Here is a 23,809-nt window from a genome sequence, read left to right as displayed (position 1 = left end):
TCTAGCATGATTAACATGAAGCTAGCATGAAGTTAGCATGATGGTAGCATGATTAGCATGAAGCTAACATGTTGCTAGCATGATTAGCATGATGCTAGCATGATTAACATGAAGCTAGCATAATGCTAGCATAAAGCTAGCATGTTGCTAGCATGATTAGCATGAAGCTAGCATAATGCTAGCATAAAGCTAGCATGTTGCTAGCATGATTAGCATGAAGCTAGCATGATGCTAGCATGATTAGCATGAAGCTAACATGATGCTAGCATGATTAGCATGAAGCTAGCATGATGCTAGCATGATTAGCATGAAGCTAATATGATTAGCATGAAGCTAACATGATGTTAGCATGATTAGCATGAAGCTAGCATGATTAGCATGAAGCTAGCATGATGCTAACATGATAAGCATTAAGCTAGCATGAAGTTAGCATGATGTTAACATGATTAGCATGAAGCTAGCATGATGTTAGCATGATTAGCATGAAGCTAGCATGAAGTTAGCATGATGGTAGCATGATTAGCATGAAGCTAGCATGTTGCTAGCATGATTAGCATGATGCTAGCATGATTACCATAAAGCTAGCATGTTGCTAGCATGATTAGCATGAAGCTAACATGATGTTAGCATGATTAGCATGAAGCTAGCATGATTCTAACATGATTAACATGAAGCTAGCATGATTCTAGCATGATTAGCATGAAGCTAGCATGATTCTAGCATGATTAACATGAAGCTAGCATGAAGTTAGCATGATGGTAGCATGATTAGCATGAAGCTAGCATGTTGCTAGCATGATTAGCGTGATGCTAGCATGATGCTAGCATGATTAGCATGAAGCTAGCATAATGCTAGCATAAAGCTAGCATGTTGCTAGCATGATTAGCATGAAGCTAGCATAATGCTAGCATAAAGCTAGCATGTTGCTAGCATGATTAGCATGAAGCTAGCATGATGTTAGCATGATTAGCATGAAGCTTGCATGATGCTAGCATGATTAGCACGAAGCTAGCATGATGTTAGCATGATTAGCACGAAGCTAGCATGAAGCTAGCATGATATTAGCATGTTTAGCATGAAGTTAGCATGATTCTAGCATGATTAGCATGAAGTTAGCATGATGTTAGCATGATTAACATGAAGCTAGCATGATGTTAGCATGATTTTAGCATGATAAGCATGAAGCTAGCATGAGGCTAGCATGATTAGCATGAAGCTAGCATGAGGCTAACATGATTAACATGAAGCTACCATGATGTTAACATGATTAGCATGAAGCTAGCATGATTTAACATGAAGCTAGCATGATTAACATGATGCTAACATGATTAGCATGAAGCTAGCACTATTTAGCTTGAAGCTAACAAGATTTAACATGAAGCTAACATGATTTAGCATGAAGTTAGCAAGATATATTGTGAAATTAGCATAAAGCTAGCATGAAACTAGCATGAAGCTAGTATGACTTAGCATTAAGCTAGCATGAAGCTAACATGACCCAAAGACCCAACCCCCATGTCTCTATGATGTTCAGATCCAGAGATATAAGGCTTTGTTTGTTATGTTGCTAGGGTGCTCATATTTGGTTGCTAGGGGCGTGGCTTAATACCTCAATAAGAATCCTATTAAGACTGATTGGATGCCTGAGTAAATTAAGCCCACCCCTATGTCTCTATGACACTCTGGTGCAAAGATATCCATCTGGGCTTTTTATAATGGTAGTCTATGGGAGATGTTGCTAAGGTACCCAAAATTGTTGCTAGGGGCGTGGCTTAATAGCTCTGGGGCGATCCTAAGAGACTGATTGGATGACTGAGTAAGATGAGCCCACCCCCATGTCTCTACGACACTCTAAAGTAAAGATATTCCATCTGGGACGCTTTCATTCCCTTATATGGGCATGTTTCCTGCCCCATTATAAGTCAATGGGAAATTTTGGGGGCCTCTTACACCCCAGGGGTATAGCTTAAACCCCATTGTGATGTATGTTCTTACACAGCCTGTCAGCCTCCTTAAATGTGGTAAGCCACAAGTTTCTACAAGTTTCTCACTCACAGCTATGACTCGTCAAAGTGTGTCTCAATGTTAAGTCAATGGAAATTTTGGGGTGTTCGAGCCCCCCGTTTAGGAATTCGGAAGGTCCCATCAGTTAGAAAAGATATAGCACACTCCGTCAGACCAGTCTGAAGGTCCGTGGAAAATTTGGTGCATGTAGCTTGAAAGCTCTAGGACGAGTTAGTGTTCGTAATTTTGGTCTCAGAAAAAGAATAATAATAACTAGATATTAAAGTTTGAAGACAAACTTTATGTTGGCTTGAAAAAGCGTAGCCTGAACATTTAAAACGGTTTGACAGAAGTTTAGTTTAGTAGGCTGTCTGGCAGTTAGTATGTTTAAGTATGAAGCTAGCATGATGTTAGCATAATTAACATGAAGCTTCCATGATGCTAGCATGATTAGCATGAAACTAGCATGATGCTAGCATGATTAGCATGAAGCTAGCATGATGCTAGCATGATTAGCATGAAGCTAGCATGATTAGCATGAAGCTAGCATGATGTTAGCATGATTAGCATGAAGCTAGCATGATGTTAGCTTTATTAGCATGAAGCTAGCATGATGTTAGCATGAAGCTAGCATGATGCTAACATGATTAGCATAAAGCTAGCATGATGCTAGCATGATTAGCATGAAGCTAACATGATGCTAGCATGATTAGCATGAAGTTAGCATAATGCTAACATGATTAGCATGAAGCTAGCAGGATGTTAGCATAAATAACATGAAGCTAGCATGATGCTAGCATGATTAGCATGAAACTAGCATGATGCTAGCATGATTAGCATGAAGCTAGCATGATGCTAGCACGATTAGCATGAAGCTACCATGATGCTAACATTAATTAGCATGAAGCTAGCATGATGCTAACATGATTAGCATGAAGCTAGCATGATGCTAACATTATTAGCATGAAGTTATCATGATGTTAGCATGATTAGCATGAAGCTAGCATGATGCTAGCATGATTAGCATGAAGCTAGCATGATGCTAGCATGATTAGCATGAAGCTAGCATGATGTTACCATGATTAGCATTATGTTAGCATGACTAGCATGAAGCTAGCATGAAGCTAGCATGATTAGCATGAAGCTAGCATGATGCTAGCATGATTAGCATGAAGCTAGCATGATGCTAGCATGATTAGCATGAAGCTAACATGATGTTAGCATGAAGCTAGCATGATGCTAGCATGATTAGCATGAAGCTAGCATGATTAGCATGAAGCTAGCATGATGTTAGCATTATTAGCATGAAGCTAGCATGATGCTAGCATGATTAGCATGAAGCTAGCATGATGCTAGCATGATTAGCATGAAGTTAGCATGATGTTAGCATGATTAGCATGAAGCTAGCATGGTGCTAGCATGATTAACATGAAGCTAGCATGATGTTAGCATGATTAGCATGAAGCTAGGATGATTAGTATGAAGCTAGCATGATGCTAGCATGATAAGCATGAAGCTAGCATGATGCTAGCATGATTAGCATGAAGTTAGCATGATTTAACATGATGTTAGCATGATTTAGCATGAAGTTAGAAATATTTATTATAAAATTAGCATAAAGCTAGCATGAAACTAGCATGAAGCTAGTATGACTTAGCATGGAGCTAGCATGAAGCTAACATGACCCAAAGACCCAACCCCCATGTCTCTATGATGTTCAGATCCAGAGATATAAGGCTTCGTTTACTATGTTGCTAGGGTGCTCATATTTGGTTGCTAGGGGCGTGGCTTAATACCTCAATAAGAATCCTAAGAGACTGATTGGATTCCTGAGTAAAATGAGCCCACCCCTATGTCTCTATGACACTCTGGTGCAAAGATATCCATCTGGGCTTTTTATAATGGTAGTCTATGGGAGATGTTGCTAGGGTACCCAAAATTGTTGCTAGGGGCGTGGCTTAATAGCTTTGGGGTGATCCTAAAAGACTGATTGGATGCCTGAGTATAATGAGCCCAGCCCCATGTCTCTACGACACTCTAAAGTGAAGATACTCCATCTGGGACGTTTTTATTCCCTTTTATGGGCATGTTTCCTGCCCCATTATAAGTCAATGGGAAATTTTGGGGGCCTCTTACACCCCAGGGGTACAGCTTACACCCCATTGTGATGTATGTTCTTACACAGCCTGTCAGCCTCCTTAAATGTGGTAGGCGACAAGTTTCTACAAGTTTCTCACTCACAGCTAGGACCCGTCAAAGTTTGTCTCAATGTTAAGTCAATGGAAATTTTGGGGTGTTTGAGCCCCCCGTTTAGGAATTCGGAAGGTCCCATCAGTTAGAAAAGATATAGCACACTAAGTCAGACCAGTCTGAAGGTCCGTGGAAAATTTGGTGCGTGTAGCTTGAAAGCTCTAGGACGAGTTAGTGTCAGAAATTTAGTCTCAGAAGAAAGCGGAATAATAATAATAATAAGTTTAAGAGCAATAACAATATATTGGCTTTTTCAAAGCCAACATAATAAGTTTAAAAGCAATAACAATATGTTGGCTTTTTCAAGCCAACATAATAAGTATGAGCAATAATAATAGTGATGCCTTGCATAAATGCAAGCACCACTAATAAGTATGAGCAATAATAATAGTGATGCCTTGCATAAATGCAAGCACCACTAATAATAATAAGTATGCAAGATAGTAATAGTGATGCTTTGCATAAATGCAAGCACCACTAATAATAATAATAATAATAATAAGTTTAAGTGCAACAACAGTATGTTGGCTTTCTCAAGCCAACATAATAAGTATGAGCAATAATAATAGTGATGCCTTGCATAAATGCAAGCACCACTAATAATAAGTATGAGCAATAGTAATAGTGATGCCTTGCATAAATGCAAGCACCACTAATAAGAAATAAGTTTAATAGCAATAACAATATGTTGGCTTTTTCAAGCCAACATAATAATAAGTTTAAAAGCAATAACAATATGTTGGCTTTTTCAAGCCAACATAATAACAATATGTTGGCTTTTTCAAGCCAACATAATAATATCCCTGAGGAATAGTAATAGTGATGCCTTGCATAAATGCAAGCACCACTAATAATATCTTTGAGGAATAGTAATAGTGATGCTTTGCATAAATGCAAGCACCACTAATAATAATAATAAGCTTAGATTGAAGAACAGTATGTTGGCTTTGTCAAGCCAACATAATAAAATATAAGTTTAATAGCAATAACAATATATTGGCTTTTTCAAAGCCAACATAATAATCACACAATACATAATAACAAGACAAACCATATTTTATTATTATTAAAAATATGCTCAGAATGTATTTACAAAACCAGAAAACTGAAAGAAAACTGGTACTATGTACTAGGGCTGTGTATCACCAACAATTCCCCGATATGATACGTATCCCGATACAAGGGTCCCAATACGATGCGCATCATGATACAAGACTATTTTTAATTACATTGTTGTTCAGAATTTAGTAACATTATCATTATCATTTTTATTATTATTATTTGTTTATTGTACATTGAATAAGCAGTGTTGTAACAGTTGTGTTTTTGCCATTCATTTATTAGCTATTAGAAATATTTAAAATCCCAGAGTTAGTACTTAACTTATGTTTTTTTTAAAGCAGTTTTACAAAGATGGTGCCTTACTCTTGTCTCTCATTATTCTACATCTATGAATATATCTATAAACATGCAGTCAGACTTAATACTTTTTAATAGAAATCAGATTATTAATTTGACAGTTATAGTTTGAAGTAGCTCTGTATCTCTTCTCTAGACATTCACTTTTCACATGCAAATCTTTGTCGGGTTTCATCTCAAATGCGTTAGTACTGTTTTATAAGAGCATGGCTAATAAAGCCCTTTGCAGTAGTATAGGCTAAGATATCTGCGCTTTCATACTGAACTCATTGACTTTAATGAGCGCGAGAGAGAGAGAGCGCGAGTACGCGGCTCACTATGCAGACACGTGCGCCAGCGAGACAGACACAACACGCAAAGTGAAAGTAGACCCTGCCACCTTTAACTCTACGTACTCCGCGGGACACATGCGTCCTTTCCATATGGATCACGGATCAACAGCAATTCGTCACGTTACTTTCAAAAGTACATCCGAATCGATACGGAAGGTGCTGTATCGATGCGCGCATCGTCAGGCGTCCATGACGATGTATCGTTGTATCTGTCAGGATATGAGACGGGGAACAAGAGAACCCAAGCGCAGGCGATGTCAGGGAGTGAACAAAGAACATTTATTGACACGACAAGAAAATAAAAGCCCACGAGGGGGCAAAACTCAACATTAAACATGATATATCAAATACATACACAACTTGATTAACAAGACTAAACTAAACTGAAGTACAACATGGCAAACAGCAACAAGGCACGAATGAACAAATGATCCAGCACTGGACAAGAGACAAAAGGAGCTTAAATAGGGAAACTAAACGAGGGTAACACAGGTGCACGGGATGAACTAATAATGAATAATTAACAGGGAGAACAAGGGGCCGGGGACTAGAGAGGAGACACCAGAGGCACATGCCACAATAAACAAGGCATGGCCTCCACATGAAACAAGAAACTGTCAGAACTCTGCCATCACAATAAAATATAAATATAAAACCAAACTCTCGTGGCAGAGTCCTGACAGTATCGATATTTTGAACACAGCACTACTATGTACTGTGTTTAGCTGTGTTTACAGATATGTTCAATCATAGCAGTCCAATTTTGTTGTTTATGAAAACACCTTTCTTTTGGAAACTGTACTAATTGGTGTTATCTGTCAGAGCCGTGATCATGTCTTCTGACGCAAACCTTTGGAGGTTCTCCAGTGGTATATGGAGGGAGATGGCACAATTAGTGATGCCAATAAAATCATTTTTCAGACAGTAACACCTGTCATGGGGCAAGGTCTGTGTTGTTGAATGACTTAGTTTTGTTGGCGTCATGTCCACATTATTATCATATGGGCAGACATAGGAGCCAATCACACCAAAAGCATTTATGGCAGTTGCAGGGGCCTTTTTTGAATGATATTCTATGAGCAGGGAGCATTTGTGCGCTGTTTTTGCACGCCGAGCGCATTGCGGTTCTTGCCGCTGGCCGCAGCACATGCTTCTGAAGGAGCGCTGAGAGCGGAGAAGCGCCGACGTCATATGCGTCTTTTAATTGTCCAATCGAATGAGGGGAGAGGCGGGCCTCACGTTGTGGTGAGGGAAGTTTACAGTTGCTTTGAAGAACCGGACTGCAGCCACTCACTCTCTCCTGCGTGTTTGTGCAACAAGCGCCCTCTTTTTAAAGTTTCTGCTAATATGACAGTTAACAGCAAAAGAACGTGCATGCTACAATATTTTATTGACAAGACAGCTGACTCGGTGGTTGCTTAGCAATATAAAAAGCCGCGTCGCACTGCTCTTTTTTTAAAAAGGCAGTGCGTCGAGCCTTGCGTTTCCAAGCGTTTAAAGCGCGGTTGGTGTGATTAGCCCCATAGAGTTTATTATTTCTCTTTTTCAGTTCAGAGGCATCAACATGTTTCAACTCTTCAGTTATATTAGAGTCCTATTGCAAAGTCATTTTTTCCCTAAGATGATATTAATGACATCATACGCATTGTAGATAAGACAGTCCTGTCTGGAAGCATTCTCAAATTAAAAACACACTGATTATTTCCATGCTTATTAATCTTAATGCAAATCAATTTCAATCAAATGTGTACATGTCAATGCCATTCCACAGAATTTACACAATACTGTCTGGCGAGCTTATTGTCCTCTATTTATAATGCTAATAGCACCTATACCCCCCACCCTACTTTCCAGAACAATGTCATTTGGCCCTCATGCAGCAAATAGATATTTTGGCAAACAAAGCCCAGACAACAAAAAAGGACCAGCTACGTATATTTTATAAATAATAAGATACAGTTAGTTTTAAATATTGCTACATAAAAACTTTCAAATTCTCAAATAAATAATTCATTTCCTAAATAATTATTTAATAACCTCAAAACTCTTATTAAAACTTAAAGGGATACTTCACCGATTTAGCATTCAGCTTTGTATCTGTAGAAACCCGGCAGTATTACTGAATGACCATGTTTCCCTCCATCATTTCCCCCTGAGAGGAGAGATATCTGTATTTTGGTTCTGCAAAAAAGTCCTCCGATGATGCAAAAATCGTCATATTACATCATCGGAGGACTTTTTTGCAGAACCAAAATGCAGATATCGCTCCTCTCAGGGGGAAATGATGGAGGGAAACATGGTCATTCAGTAATACTGCCGGGTTTCCACAGATACAAAGCTGAATGCTAAATCGGTGAAGTATCCCTTTAATATAGTATCAAAGCTATTTATTATCTTTAAATATTTATAATATTTAAAATCAATATAAATTTTGTTGCTACCAAAGAAATGATTAAAAAAGTAAATGTTTAACAGTTTAGAAGGACAGTTATTTCATGTAATGTGCAAGGTGCACAGGTAAATTTTACTACCATTAAGGCCCAACGTTGTAAAATTACAACATTGACATAACAAGCTTAAAATCTTATATAATAAAAGCATTCAACTGTATCTTAAAATCTGCATGATCTAGACATATAACTAATCACATAAAAAATATTTTAGCCATTTCACTTACGTAATTGTTAATTTATTTAGTCCAGTAAAAATGGTCATGTTCTTCAAGGCAGGTTTGCAGGTTTTTTAAGTTCACGGCCAGGAAAACAAACCTATTTACAAAGTCTACCATTTAAAATCAGTGCAGGTTAAAACAATGGGACTTTTTAGTTGTGTAACTGTGGTTTTAAAGATAAAAACTTTTTATAATAATAACATGTATAATTTAATTAATTAAGTTACAAATTAATGTGAATACCTTAACCTGACATTACATTATGACAGCTAGTCATACAGTCTATATGATTTTTGTTGCTGACTTTGTTTTTTATTTCTTTACTGGATGGCAAAAAGTTAGCTTAGAATGAAGATGTTGTCATTAGTTACTTACTTTTGTGCTAAATGTTTATTTAATGTAAATTGCAAAAATAAGGATGTAAACTGTATTCAGTTGATCGGAAGAGTACAGATTGTTAAGTATCTTGCATAATAATGTATTAAAACAAACAACAACAAAGCAAATGAAAAGTCTTTTTTTATTTTTAGCATCCTGTTTGCAGATATTGTGGGCTTTACCAGTCTGGCGTCACAGTGCACTGCGCAAGAGTTGGTCAAACTCCTCAATGAACTTTTTGGCAAGTTTGATGAGCTGGCCACGGTAAGTTGCATGTGTCTTCTCATTGGCCTATTTGTTCATTTGTTTTGCTATGGTAACAGCAACATAATACTGGAGTTACATGTTGATGTAAAGGTGATGTACATATTGAAAACTGAGAGATTTGGCCATATTTAATTTTGAAATTACTTTGGTAAATACAAGTTTATTTAGACTGTGACTCACAATAGCCATATTAATGTGATCAGACCTCATCATCAAACATACAGCTGAAGTTTGGTCAAAATTAATTAATGTATGCAGTCATCCACGCGTCCATCCATCATCCATTATCCTTTATCTAACCATCCTTGTATTATGCACTTCACAATTAGGACAAAAAAAATCATCATGTCAACTATTTGCCCTGATATTGTATTTGTAGTTATTATTTTGATTAATGGTATTTGCATTGTTTTCATTACATTACTATTGTATACTTGAGGCTTAAGGCCAAGGTACATTTTCTTTCCATGTTCGTTCTTCTGTTCTTTCCACTGTACAAATTTTCTTATTCAAACGATAACTCTACCAGTCCGTCAGGGCAGCACTGCTTAGTGTCATTTACCGGGCATTCACAAATTCAGGACAGATGAAGAAAAGTAGCGGAACCACCACTGCAAACAAAGTTTTGAAAAAACAACAAGAAAACAAAGAATAAAACATTATGGTGAAGAAAATTCTTGGAAGAAAAGGGAAAAATGAAAGAAGATGATTGTATGTGCAAACTCTGTCTATTGCCAATGTGTTTGTTATTTATAGTGGAGTGTTCTTTCTCAATTTTTTTGCACATTTGCTGTTTTACAATGTACACTTATTGTATTTACAGTTATCATTTGAACTAGAAAAATGCATTTCCCGAAGAACTGCAAAAGTGTGCTTGCTCTGGTGCGGTCACTAACGTGATTTGTGAAATGTAAAATTTTAGAATGTTTTTTTATCTTGTGCATCCTCGCATTGAAGTCCCAAGTTCATGTACAAAGTTTGGTTTCAATACGTGAAAGCATTCCTGACACACACACACACACACACACACACACACACACACACACACACACACACACAGAGATGTATACAGGCTTGTAACCAGGGGTGTTTCCAGCATTGAAGGACATCCGGGGTTTAGCACAGACCATTTTATGTAAATACAGGGATCACAAGCCTATATAACCGGCTCTAGCTAGCCTAGAACCAACTATAACGGCTGTGCTGCACATGTTCAGTGTTTTCTTATTACATTTTTTTAGAATTGTAATTTAAATAATTTTAATTTTTGGGTGAACAATCCCTTTAAAGTGCCCTATTCTCACACACTAGTTTTGTACATAATATACCAAAAATTCTTCTTTAGTACTTAAGATAATCTTAAAAACATGAGACTTAATGTAGGCCCGAGTTCACGTCACCAAAAGCAGCAGATGTAAGCTGCATTTTATTGATCATAAGCTCATTTTTAAAATAAGCGATAGGAGAGAGCGACAGCAGCACTGATAGCCTAATATCATTTCATTTCTTTACTATTTATGAATATGATTGTGTCTTGAGCGTCTACGACAGGGCTATTCAATTAGTTTGTCATGGGGGCCAGAGATACATCAGTGATGATGACTACATTTACATTTAAACATACTCATGTTGTATTTTGAAACGGCATAACAACAAAATCAGTGCATTGTACAATATACTTTTTCTACAAACATGTATTTTCAAACTGCATACAACAAAACTTGTGCATTGTAATATGACCAAGTAAGCTTTATCTACATCCAGACATGTTCGTATTTTGTATTTTAAAACTGCATAACAACATAAGTGCATTGTAAGATCCCCGAGTAAGCTTTATTCTACATTTAAAGGAGTAAATAAGAGCCATATCACACTCATTGAGAATTTAACTTATTTACTCACTTAACTCTTTCCCCGCCATTGACGAGATATCTCGTCAATTAAGAGAAAACGCTTCCCCGCCAATGACGAGATTTTCCGTCTTTCCGCAATACCGCTATTATCCACCAGGTGGCGCCCTTCCGCAACTTTTTAAAACCAGAAGTATTGCCCTATGGCAAGCTGCTGCATGTCCGTGTCTGTTTTAAAGATCGCTCTGAATGAGATCTATATGAAAAGTCCGTCATAAAAATGGAATTATCTCTGCTTTTTGCTCAAAATATGGTGTTTTTGCAAAAACCTACCCATATTCAAAAGCTGATTGCAAAAGAACCACTAAAGGTAGGATGAAACGTTTTTTTTTGTTTGAAAGCAGAGGGTCTGTTCTTTCATTTGGTATATAGTATGTTTATATATTTAAAGAAGAACATTTTCTGGAAGGCATTAAACTTTGGTGAAAATCATGAAAAACGCTGGCGCTGGCTGGCAACTTTTTTTAAAAACGCTGGCGGTGAAAGAGTTAAGTACACATAACCAAAAGTTTATAATATGGAACATCACATTGTTTTATGCAGTTTTTTGTCAAAGCTAATTATTTCACTACCTCTATTTAAACTACAACCCCCATCTTAATAACTGGCAAACATTAGGATAGCTTCAAATAAGAGAAATTATACTTTTAGATTTCGCCAGAGCTGTAAAATCAGGTGTATGTTTGTCAGCGCGATACACATACAGTGGTGCAGGTGCTGGGCTGTGAGCGATGGGCGATTAACTGTTACTCGTTTAAATTGCATTCTTGTGTGAGAACGATGACTCGCATAATATTTGAGCGTTTGTCTGCTTTGAACTTCGGAGAAACGGCAGGATCTTTTATCTAGTTCACAAAAAATCTAATGTCATTGTGGATAAGCAAGTGATCATTGAGCCGACATATCAGACAACAACTGTCGGAAAAGGTGCTGTTGTAAGCTGGAAATACAATAAAGTTAAAACAGCCATAGAGTCAGTGGTCTCTTAACTCACCACTGTCAGTCTTCGCATCTTGACGCGGGCGGACGAAAGCGCGATCACACGTGAAGGGTGACTCGCACTCTGCATCTCATGTTGTATGAAACAGATGCACGCACATCAAGATTGCGACCCTATCCTCTTGCTTTCCATGTGAAATCAATGCTTCGTTGATGTTCAGTGAAATAAGAACAGCCCGTCACTCGCGCACTGTGCTCCTAAATTATTTTACAAGTTCGCACATAACTATTTTTAGGCGCAAATGCGAGTGAAATACTCGCACTGTAGAGCCCTGATAATGAAATGCATCTCTATTACATGAATTTAAGGGAGCCTCTAATTCTTTCCTAAAGCTGACTGAAATGAGCCCAGGTCATACATTGCAGTACATTCGGGGCTTGAGGCTGGCGACGCCTCTAAAAACTGTTTCTCTGAAATTTACGATAAAAGAAAATATTTCACTCAGTGATTGACAGCATAATGAAATCGATCGTGTTCCCATTCAACAGTAGTTAAGCATACGATTTAGATATATAGCTTTCTTATCTGAAGATTATGTAAATCTTCTGGCAAGCTGTGTTTTTAAATGTGTCATATATTTCTCAAAGTCATAACTGTTTAAATAAATACACTTGGCGTCGCATGCATGATTTAAGGTAAAGTGACACTTTTTCGCGTCAATTCACAATCATTTTAAACCATGCAGCTGTCATAGAGCCGACGCCAAACGATCACTACGCGAGCGAGGACGCGATCCTGACCCATCCGAATCCTACACGTCTTTAACCAATACGTTTACAATGTATTACATTGATGAAAAGGGGAATTAAACTTGTCATGCCATATATCACTGAAATAAAAGAAAGGGTTTAAAAGATGTCTGAAAGTCATATCATTCCTACCTTTATAATTGTGAAAGTGCACGTTCTCCAGGAGCTCGCGTTGATTCGTTTAGAATATACAATCCATTTGCAGTTTTGTGCACAAACGTATATGAGAAGTATTAATATTCCATCGGATTTAGTATCAAATAATACTCGATAGTTTTTCAATACCGTATTCACACAGTCAGTTTCTGTCTAGTCACGTATGAAGGCACGTTTGAACGTAAAGGCTGCCCTCTAGTGGTGAAGACGCCTTGCTTTTGCTTATTTACATAGGTTTCAATTGGATATTTTAAAGTGAAAATAACATAATATAGACATGTTACTGCAATGTTTTTTATCTTGGGCATCTTCACATTGGAGTCCCCAGTTCATATCAAAAATTTGGTTTAGAAATGTTAAAAAGATCCTGAGATATATACTACTTCCTGTTTGGCGACTACGCCACAGGTATATTTTGGGCTGTCATGGGCAAATACTTCCGAAAATCAAAAATCCTTCTAGTAACTTTTGTGAGGCTTGGTCCAAGGATCGTGTACGTGGAGTTTCGTGAAGTTTGGACAAAATTTGTGACCTGTGAAACTTTTTTAAGGTTTTGTGTTCTATCCATTATGGCGGACGAACGACATGGATCTGTGACTTCATCTTCTCAAGCAACTTACACCGGTACTGCCCGAACATTTTAAAGTTTGAACGGTGTCTCTTTGTCAAACGGTCTAGTCGCTAGAGCTGACACAAAATCTACCCGGGAATAATAATAATAACTAGAAAATGCATTTTGGGACAAACTGCAAAAGTGTGCTTGCTCTTGTGCCGCCAATTTAGTTTGTGCATCCTCACATTGGAGTCCCAAGTTCATGTACAAAGTTTGGTTTCAATACGTAAAAGCGTTCCTGAGATATAAACTACTTCCTGTTTGGCGGCGTAAAATTTTAGGGAAAAAAAAATTCTTTTGATGTTGTGCATCCTCACATTGGAGACCCAAGTTCATGTACAAAGTTTGGTTTCAATATGTTAAAGCGTTCCTGAGATATAAACTACATCCTGTTTGGCGGCGTAAAATTTTAAAAAAAATGTGTTCTTATGATGTTGTGCATCCTCACATTGGAGACCCAAGTTAATGTATAAAGTTTGGTTTAAATACGTTAAACCGTTCCTGAGATATAAACTACTTCCTGTTTGGCAGCGTAAAATTTTAGAAAAAATTTGTTCTTATGATGTTGTGCATCCTCACATTGGAGACCCAAGTTCATGTACAAAGTTTGGTTTCAATACGTTAAACCGTTCCTGAGATATAAACTACTTCCTGTTTGGCGGCGTAAAATTGTAGAATTTTTTTTCTTTTGATGTTGTGCATCCTCACATTGGAGTCCCAAGTTCATGTACAAAGTTTGGTTTCAATACGTAAAAGCGTTTCTGAGATATAAACTACTTCCTGTTTGGCGGCGTAAAATTTTAGGAAAATTATTGTTCTTTTGATGTTGTGCATCTTCACATTGGAGACCTAAGTTCATGTACAAAGTTTGGTTTCAATACGTTAAAGCGTTCCTGAGATATAAACTACTTCCTGTTTTGGCGGCCTCGACGCACATTTAGTTTGGGCTGTGACGGACAAACGCTTCCGAAAATCAAAAATCCTTCTAGTAACTTTTGTGAGGCTTGGTCCAAGGATCGTGTACGTGGAATTTCGTGAAGTTTGGACAAAATTTGTGACCTGTGAAACTTTTTTAAGGTTTTCTGTTCTATCCAATATGGCGGACGAACGACATGGATCTGTGACTTCATCTTCTCAACCAACTTACACCGGTACTGCCCGAACATTTTAAAGTTTGAACGGTGTCTCTGCGTCAAACGGTCTAGTCGCTAGAGCTGGCCAAAAAAATCTCCCCGGGAAAAATAATAAAAACTAGAAAATGCACTTCCAGAGGAACCGCAAAAGTGTGCTTGCTCTGGTGCGGTCACTAATGTGATTTGTGTAATGTAAAATTTTAGAATGTTTTTTATCTTGTGCATCCTCGCATTGGAGTCCCAAGTTCATGTACAAAGTTTGGTTTCAATACGTGAAAGCATTCCTGACACACACACACACACACACACACACACACACACACACACACACACACACACACACACACACACACACACACACACACACACACACACAGAGAAATGTATACAGGCTTGTAACCAGGGGTGTTTCCAGCATTGAAGGACATCCGAGGCTTAGTCCAGACCATTTTATGTAAATACAGGGATCACAAGCTTAAACTAGAAAATGCATTTCGGGACGAACTGCAAAAGTGTGCTTGCTGTGGTGCCGCCGATTTAGTTTGTGCATCCTCACATTGGAGTCCCAAGTTCATGTACAAAGTTTGGTTTCAATACGTGAAAGCATTCCTGACACACACACAGACACACACACACACAGAGAGAAATGTATACAGGCTTGTAACCAGGGGTGTTTCCAGCATTGAAGGACATCCGGGGCTTAGTCCAGACCATTTTATGTAAATACAGGGATCACAAGCTTAAATAACCCACTCTATCTAGCCTAGAACCAACTATAACGGCTGTGCTGCACATGTTCAGTGTTTTCTATTAAAATTTTTTAGAATTGTAATTTAAATCATTTTAATTTTTGGGTGAACAATCCCTTTAAAGTGCCCGATTTTCACACACTAGTTTTGTACATAATATACCAAAAATTCTTCTTTAGTACTTAAGATAATCTTAAAAACATGAGACTTAATGTAGAGTTCACATTCACAAGCTCATTTTTTTAAATAAGCGATAGGAGAGAGCGACAGCAGCACTGATAGCCTAATATAATTTCATTCATTCAGTTTTTTGTCAAAGCTAATTATTTCACTACCTCTATTTAAACTACAACTGTCATCTTAATAACTGGCAAACATTAGGCTAGCTTCTAATAAGAGAAATTATACTTTTAGATTTCGTCAGGGCAGTAAAATCAGGTGTATGTTTGTCAGCGCGATACCCATACAGTGGTGCATGTGCTGGGCTGTGAGCGATGGGCGATTAACTGTTACTCGTTTAAATTGCATTCTTGTGTGAGAACGATGACTAACATAATATTTGAGCCTTTGCTGTATGAGCAAGCACAAAGAAAACATTAGTGTCTGGAGATAATTTTTATTTACAGGCGAGAGTAAACAAGTATGTGATGTTTGCAATCGCATCTTTTATAATGATACCACAAAGCGCATCAAATTTGAGGCATCGTGTGTTTGTGTGTGCGTTTGGACGTTGATCGTGTCACACTGTTTGATGAAGCACACACACTCGCGTCTGGAGATAACTTTAGTTACAGTCCCGAGTAAACAAGTAGATGTGATGTTTTCAGCACTCGAATTAAAACTCAACACTGATTGCCTGCAGAGACGGAGTCTTCATAGACCTTTTGCGTGTCGACGTCACAGTTACGTCACACGCGCATGTGGTGGCAGAAAAACAGTGGAAATGAATGAGACAAGAGTGAAACGAACAATATAACTCACTAGAAAATGTTTTGTTGTGCTGTTGAGTGTCAGAATAGGAATGCCAAAATAGATGACCTTCATTTTTATAATATACCGTCGTCGAAGACACCATTTGAAGATAAACTTAGGTGTTTATGGTTGCAATAAAAGCCCTCAACCGGACAGACTGGAGTGATGAAATCATCTGAAAATCTTTTCATAATTTGAATAGAAAATAATTAGAGAAGATATCCGGTGTTCTTTTGAAGTCTGATCCCTCTATGTGTTTCTTATAGCGTTTTCATCACGTTACGTTTATAATTTATTAAGAAAGATTAAAGATTTGAATTAGTTCATAATACAGGGCTCTAGACTAACTTTTTGCACTGGTTGCACTTGTGCGCCTAACATTTTTTCATAGGTGCACCAGCACAAAAGTTAGGTGCACCCTAATTTTTGACTGCATCAGATTTATAGTTATATAAATATACACCCAAAAAAGAAAATTCTGTCATAATATACTCACTCTCATGTTCTTACAAACCTGTATAAATGCCTTTGTTCTGGTGAACATGAATGAAAATATTTTGAGGAATGTTTGTAACCAAACCATTCATGAGCCCCATTCACTTCCATAGAATTATTTTTCCTACTATAGAAGTGAATGGGGCTCATGCTTGGTTTGGTTATTAACATTCCTCAAAATATCTTGCTTTGTGTTTATCAGAACAAATAAATTTATACAGGTTTGTAACAAAATGAGGGAGAGTTAATGATGACAAAATTTTCATTTTTGGGTGAACTGTCCCTTTAACACCGCTAGTTTAGTGCCCATAGTGGTTTAATACAGAATATAAACATGTAGGCTATTTTATAATTTTCATGTTGTCATTCCATTTTCCTTATACGAGTCATAAACAGTCCTGTTTGATAACCCGCATCCGCACAATTAAAATAACACTTGACCCGTTATCCGACATCAGCATCGATTTATTTCATACCCGCTCGTTTGACAAAGACTGCGACCGGCCGCACCGCAAATCGTGAAGTAAGTAGAAACCTTTAAAGATCTTCATGCAGAACATTGACATAAATAAGCACAGGACCATGACTGGACAAATATATTAACATTTAATGTGAAACTTTGTGAGGGTCGGCAGCAGGGCCTGAAGTTAACTTTTTTGACCACCAGCCACTGTGGCAGGTGGATTTAGAAATCCACCTGCCACAGAGACTTTTTACCAGTCAGTTTTTTTTTTTTTTTTGCCCGAATAGTGAATTATAACACTGTCTTTATTGTATGAATTAAATATTTTTTTTTTCAGAACTACAAAAGTGAATTTCTCTTTGTCTTAGGTTGTTTGATTAACATTAATGACACAGACTTAAAGGGCGTGTTGCAGGTTAACCACCACTGTTGATTAATGGGTACATAAATCACTCAAGATATGTATATCATTTTTAAAATGTCTCAAAAAAGGTCTTAAAGGCCTTTTTTTAATGTTTTTGGTATTAACGGTTTTTTTAAAGCAATTCGGCGATGACGTCACGTTGGGTAGAAGTAGATGAAAGCCTCAGCCAGAGCTATAGAGATAGATGAGACATTTATTGCCGTTTTATTAATACTTACGTTTATAATATGGAAATCATATATACATAATAGGAAATATATAATGTGGTATACTGCAAAGTTACCCTGCTAATTATTATTTATGATATATGTGGAAATAAATAAAACTTTGCAAATCTGCTGATTCAATCCATTCATGTCCTGACCACCAGGCTAGAGAGTTTTAAACATCCTTAATCCACACTTACTAGTCTATCATATAATATCTAAAATATATTTTTATGTGAAATAAAAGGAAGTTTTGTTATATTGTTTATGCGATCATAACGAATCACACTATCATTTTATACACAGAAGCAGCGGTCAGCAGCTGCAGCGGGCTTGAATCCGACCGCATACCGCAATAAACAGGCGTTCGGCGGCTTTTTACATCAAAGGATGACAGGCTAGAAACCAATCACTGATCCCCGTATTTTTATAAATCCTGGACATGATTGGACCGGCCGAACGGGTTGAGCACTTTTATATTTGTTGAGCAGAGAGGCTGCGGGAACCGGCCGCACATCAGACAGACGGTGTTGCTAATATAACTCCCAATGTATAACTATTATCAGACCGGCCAACCGGGAAAGTCCCGACTCTCCCGACTGACACTCCGCTACTGGCTGTAGGGAAATGTGTCCGTTTTGATCGGTGTTCGAGGCTCTTACCCCGCGACCAGATGTGACGACGTGACGCCTCACTCAGCTTCCAGGATTTGAGTCATGCTGCCTGAATTCGTTTGTGCTGAAGATCGCATACACCCATTTCAGCAGGATTATGTTCCCCCTTAAACCAGCCCGCACGAGTATGTTAATTGTTTGTTTACTTTCTACACGAAGTTATGCTAACACTATCTGGCTTTCTGCCTCTCTCTCTATACTAGCCCATCTATCTACATAGCTGCCAACTCTCACGCATTCACCGTGAGACTCACGCAATTGACCCCATTCTCACGCTCTCACGCCACACATCCATTTTCTCACGCAGGCTCTTGCCCACCATTGAGATTCCCATTGAGTTTAATAAAAGACATTAAATAATTGAATAAAAATACCTAACTGTAAATACTGTAAAACTCTCTATCTGGCGTGCCTCAAACAGCATAAAGCGCTCGTCAAAGTCAAATTATGATGCGAAGGCCAATCAAATCAAAGAAGGTGGAGTTATTGTTTACAGATGCCGAAGCGCCAGCTACAAACTACAGAGAGCGAGTGCGCGGCTGCGCGATGGTGAAAGAGCAACGCACGATGTAAGTAGCTAAACCAGTGCTCGCAGTACTGACACTTTTATATTTTAGCGTACCTTCACTGTCTTTTGCGTGCCACCACTTCTCATGTTGCTAGTACTTTGCTGCAAAGAGTCAAAGAGCATTTCACTTTATGTGGCGCTGCGCAGGAAGTTCGGCAGCGAGGATATCAGAGTACCGCGAGAGCAATTCGAAATGTTACAAAAGGGTCCGCCTTTACCTTTGCTCTCGCGTTACTCTGATGTCATACGCCGATCAGTCAGCTCTGCACCATTCGAACACACAAAGCGTCAAGGTCTGGATGAAAAGCAGAGACTTGCCCGGATTCCACGCACGCAGATACACTCAGAAAACAGCAATTTTAATCAACCATCACTCGCGTGTGTATGTTTGCAAGCAGTACAAGCCTGCGTGATGTTTGCGGTAACAGGTTTTAATAAAAGAGAAAAAAGTCAATTGATATTTGACATCTATAAACAATAATATATACAAAATATAATTATATGGTCTTGACATACACATCTGTTGCTTTAGTTTAATATAAACTACTCATTTGGTTTATTTGATTGTGACAGTCCCTCTATCACCAATCACAAATCATCACTTTACGCTTCTATTTCTCAGTGGATAAACTGAATCAAAGCTGCTGTTATTTGCAGTTATACTTTTTACAGAGACCAGTAGCCTATTCATTAGATTTTAAGAACTTTTTTGGCACTTTTATCAGAAGGAAAGCATAATAGAAGTGTATAAAATAATAGTAAAGACTCTAATCTCAGGCATTTAAACTCAGTAAAAGCTTTTATTTCAATTTAATTTCTAAAATATGATTCGATTTGTATTGTGAACCATTTTAACGCAGTCTTTTCCAACTATTTAACACAGAAATAGCTCAAATCCACGCTATTATCAATTGGCAAATGGTTAGGACTTATATAAAAAATTATTACCACAACCCCCCCCCCAAAAAAAAATCTCACTCCAAGCTGAACTCAGAAGTTGGCAGCTCTGGATTATCTATCTATCTGTCTGTCTGTCTATCTATCTATCTAACTGTCTATCTATCTATCTATCTATCTATCTATCTATCTATCTATCTATCTATCTATCTATCTATCTATCTATCTGTCGTTCTGTCTATCTAGTCTATTTATATCTATGTATTTATCTATAATTTGCATTGATATAATCTGAATATTGTACTTTACTCATCTCTCTTGTCACTCTCAATGCTCTGAAGGCAAATTCTCTCCCCAACGTGACGTCATGCAGTGCGTTGAGGGGGAAAGGAGAATCCTTGCAAACTGCTGTACTTTTTCGTTTTGTATTCCGTTTTGTGATAACCAACAACATAAAATACAATGGATAACAATTTAAATGTTTATTATCAACAAGCAAATTGCCCAAATTCGTGGAAAAATGTAACCTGCAAAACGCCCTTTAAGTAGGTTATTTGAGGTTACTGTCTCTTTAAGACCAACACAGACTGGTTTTTGACACTCTATACCTACACTTAAGACATAAAGAAATGTTTTATTAGAAAATGAATACTGTTGAGATCATTTTGTTTATATGTGCCCTGTCAAGAGCAGAAAGATTTTATGTACGCATGCTTTTAGGAACTAAAAAAGTTCCTATTGATGTGCCCTATTGAGTCCCCTTAAACCCGCGCACGCACGCACACAGAGACAGAGGGGGCACAAACTGCGCACATAAACGCCGCACATACGTTGTTTTTCATTACTCTATTCGCAAAATGTATGTTAATGTACTACAGTATAAGTCACAGTAGCGCAAAGTATACACATCAAGAGCTCTGATCCGTCACAGCAGCACTACACATCTGTGCAACTGCGATTGTATTGTAGCCTATGTCAGCATTGCATTCTCATCCCATCTCACCAACAGTTTAATACTTACTCGCACATCCAAACGTAGTCAGAGAAGTGCCTCATCTTCTTTCCAATCGAATGAACGTTGCGAAGCAGTCGCATCCTCTCAATGAATCACTCAATTTGCATCAGTGATATGCGCAGGTTGATAAGAAATGAGCGGGTGCCGGTTACGAGTCATCCAAAAATATTTTTATGATATTCAGGCCGCGGTCAGTCGGTCGAGTTTAAAAACTATTTTGAACAATTGCGGGCGGGGCGGGTTAGTTGAAAATGTCGGTCGGGAGTGGGTTGTTTATACAATGACCCACGCATCACTGATTCACATTGGCTACCCGCCAATGTGGCTGGTAGATTGACAGTGTTACCCGCCAATTGCAAAATCCACCCGCATTTGGCACGTGGTCGGGTGTTAATTTCATGCCCTGGTCGGCAGATTAACAGCTAAGCGGTTAGCAGTGTTTGAACACTTGCGCATAAACTAAAGCCTTGGGGGGAATTATTTATAAATGAATCAACAACGCAAATCAAGGAATTAACTTATTTCTCTAATTAAAACAGTCTGGCAGGGCGGTGATAGCGATACAGCAAACACCGAAAAGTTTATTAGATTTGGAAGTAAGATTATGAAGAAAACAGCGGTCCTGACTCCTGGCTTTTTTCTATAAATTAGGAGCACGCGACAATGCTGTTCGGGGTGACGTTCAAATAATTTTTTTCAAAAGAATTATGCTCTGGCTCTGACTCGATTGTAAGAGGCTCATTACCTAATTCCGTCTTCAGGTTCGGACCAGGGCTGATGTGACGGGAGGTTGATGTCAGAGAGCATTGGTTATGATATTCGGACGGATGAGGCATTAACTTAACATTCTTAACGAAAAAGTTGTCAATCGTTCTATTCCTCTTCTCTTATCATCCGCGGCTACATCCACTCTGTTTATCTGACGGACCAAGGCTACTCACCTCTCTCTCTCTCTCTCTCTCTCTCTGACTGGAGTGCACACGCATTTTTAAACGTACACACACGTACTGTAGATCTGGACCATATTTTTTCCCTCGAACGCCTGGTCGCACCAGTTCGACCTGATATTTTTTTAAGTCGCACCATTGAGAAATTAGGTCGCATGTGCGACCAATATCAATAATATTACCATTTATTAAAGTTTTCGTATTCTATTACTTCTTTTTACCTTATATCTTAGCCTATGTCTTCTTCCTGTTTGTTCTAAATTATGATGTTTACTAATAAATATATAAACATAGCACACACACACGATGTAAAGTGTTAATAATATATAAACAGGCCTATACAAATTAATTTGTATGTAAACATTATAGTTTTAGATCAAACACATAGGCTAAAATAAGGAAGAAATTGAAAACAGGAAATGATGAAATATTTAAGAAATTATATTATACAGAATACATGATAGTATTGCTCTCTTATAAGTACTTCAGCGATTCAATAATAATAATAAAACTTAAGAAGAACAATAAGTGTGCTTTTGCAAGCACACTTAATAATAATAAAACTTAAGAAGAACAATAAGTGTGCTTTTGCAAGCACACTTAACTAGAAAATGCGCTTCCGGAGGAACCGCAAAAGTGTGCTTGCTCTGGTGCGGTCATTAATGTGATTTGTGAATAGCACCTTTGGGAGTACTTCGACTCGCCTGAAAAGTCCGCTCCCCTTCTCACTCTCATAATGGGAGAGGGAGGGTGTTACTGCGCCGAGTCGAAGTACTCCCAAAAGTGCTATTACGCCATAAAATATAGTTCCTGTTTTAAATCCGCTTAGAAAAGCGCTACTTTTTATTTTGTACCACCAAACTTGCTCGTATAACTACTCGTCTTAAATAGGAAAAACGTTGATGTGTTTAGTCACTTCTAACTTTATCTTTGAGTGGTACAATTGAATGAATGGGGCTAAGCTAAATGCTATCGAAGCGTTGCAACGCGCTCCAGCGCTTACGTGCACGCACACAGATGATAGAGGGATGTATCAACAGTTCTTAGTTAAGGTAATAACATATTTTAATATTGAAAATGAGTAGACTATTCCTTTAAGACTGTAGAAACATGGTGGCACAAAATGGCAACTTCCATGTAAGGGAACCCTCGGTGTATGTAGATAAAAACATCTCATTCTAAAGTAATGAAAACATAACAGTTCATTATATAAGGTCTTTATACACCCCTGATAATATAGTTTGTATATTATTTTGCATGTAGATAAAAACGTCTCATTCTAAAGTAATAAAAACATAACGGCCATATAAGAGCCATATGAAAGGTCTTTATACACCCCTGATAATATAGTTTTGTATATTATTTTGCATTTCTGTCAAGAGAGCCTTCTAAAAATTACACACTGCACCTTTAAAGTAGGCCAGAGTTCACGTCACCAAAAGCAGCAGATAAAAGCTGCATTTTATTGATCATAAGCCCATTTTTAAAATAAGCGATAGGAAAGAGCGACAGCAGCA

At 37.9% G+C, this 23,809-nt stretch overlaps 1 protein-coding gene across 1 annotated transcript in view; it reads left to right on the top strand.

Moving 5' to 3' along the window:
- The window catches only part of adcy1b (adenylate cyclase 1b), a 550,524-nt gene that overhangs the window by 195,682 nt on the left and 331,033 nt on the right, over positions 1 to 23,809 (top strand). Inside the window, exon 4 of the mRNA XM_065272926.2 lies at positions 9,207 to 9,318. Coding sequence (XP_065128998.1) covers positions 9,207 to 9,318 — 112 coding nt within the window. The remainder of the gene's footprint in view (positions 1 to 9,206; positions 9,319 to 23,809) is intronic.

The sequence above is a fragment of the Paramisgurnus dabryanus genome, chromosome 6, assembly GCF_030506205.2.
Source record: "Paramisgurnus dabryanus chromosome 6, PD_genome_1.1, whole genome shotgun sequence".
Classification (NCBI taxonomy): domain Eukaryota; kingdom Metazoa; phylum Chordata; class Actinopteri; order Cypriniformes; family Cobitidae; genus Paramisgurnus; species Paramisgurnus dabryanus.
Note: the sequence above shows the minus strand (reverse complement) of the source record. Positions and strands in the feature narration are given on the sequence as shown.